The sequence below is a fragment of the Buceros rhinoceros genome, unplaced genomic scaffold (genome assembly GCF_000710305.1).
Source record: "Buceros rhinoceros silvestris isolate BGI_N320 unplaced genomic scaffold, ASM71030v1 scaffold10901, whole genome shotgun sequence".
NCBI lineage: Eukaryota > Metazoa > Chordata > Aves > Bucerotiformes > Bucerotidae > Buceros > Buceros rhinoceros.
This window is the reverse complement of record NW_010392506.1, coordinates 1-207: the sequence shown is the minus strand read 5'-3', so window position 1 is coordinate 207 and position 207 is coordinate 1. Positions and strand designations below refer to the sequence as shown.

General features: G+C 59.4%; 1 protein-coding gene across 3 annotated transcripts in view; it reads right to left on the bottom strand.

The window, feature by feature from the left end:
* Positions 1 to 200, bottom strand: part of SQSTM1 (sequestosome 1) — a 4,517-nt gene extending 4,317 nt beyond the window's left edge. For all 3 annotated transcript variants that reach the window (XM_010144503.1, XM_010144504.1, XM_010144505.1), the window contains exon 1: positions 152 to 200. In XM_010144503.1, the coding sequence (XP_010142805.1) occupies positions 152 to 200 (49 nt within the window). The remainder of the gene's footprint in view (positions 1 to 151) is intronic.
* Between the last annotated feature and the right edge of the window lie 7 nt (positions 201 to 207).

Sequence of the window (207 nt, the reverse complement as noted above, 5' to 3'; positions counted from 1 at the left end):
TTTCCCCCCCCGCTGAAAGCTGGGGGTTACACCAGGCCTTTAAGGACAAGGACAAGGGCCAGGGCTGGCTTCTACCATTCCCAGAGGCCTGCCAGCGAGCACAAAGCCGAAGAGCTGCTACTGCCCTTCGGGGCCATGCAGCCCGTGTTACCTTTGACATAAACGCGAAAGACACCGTCCTTCACGTACGGCATCGCCATCTCCAGC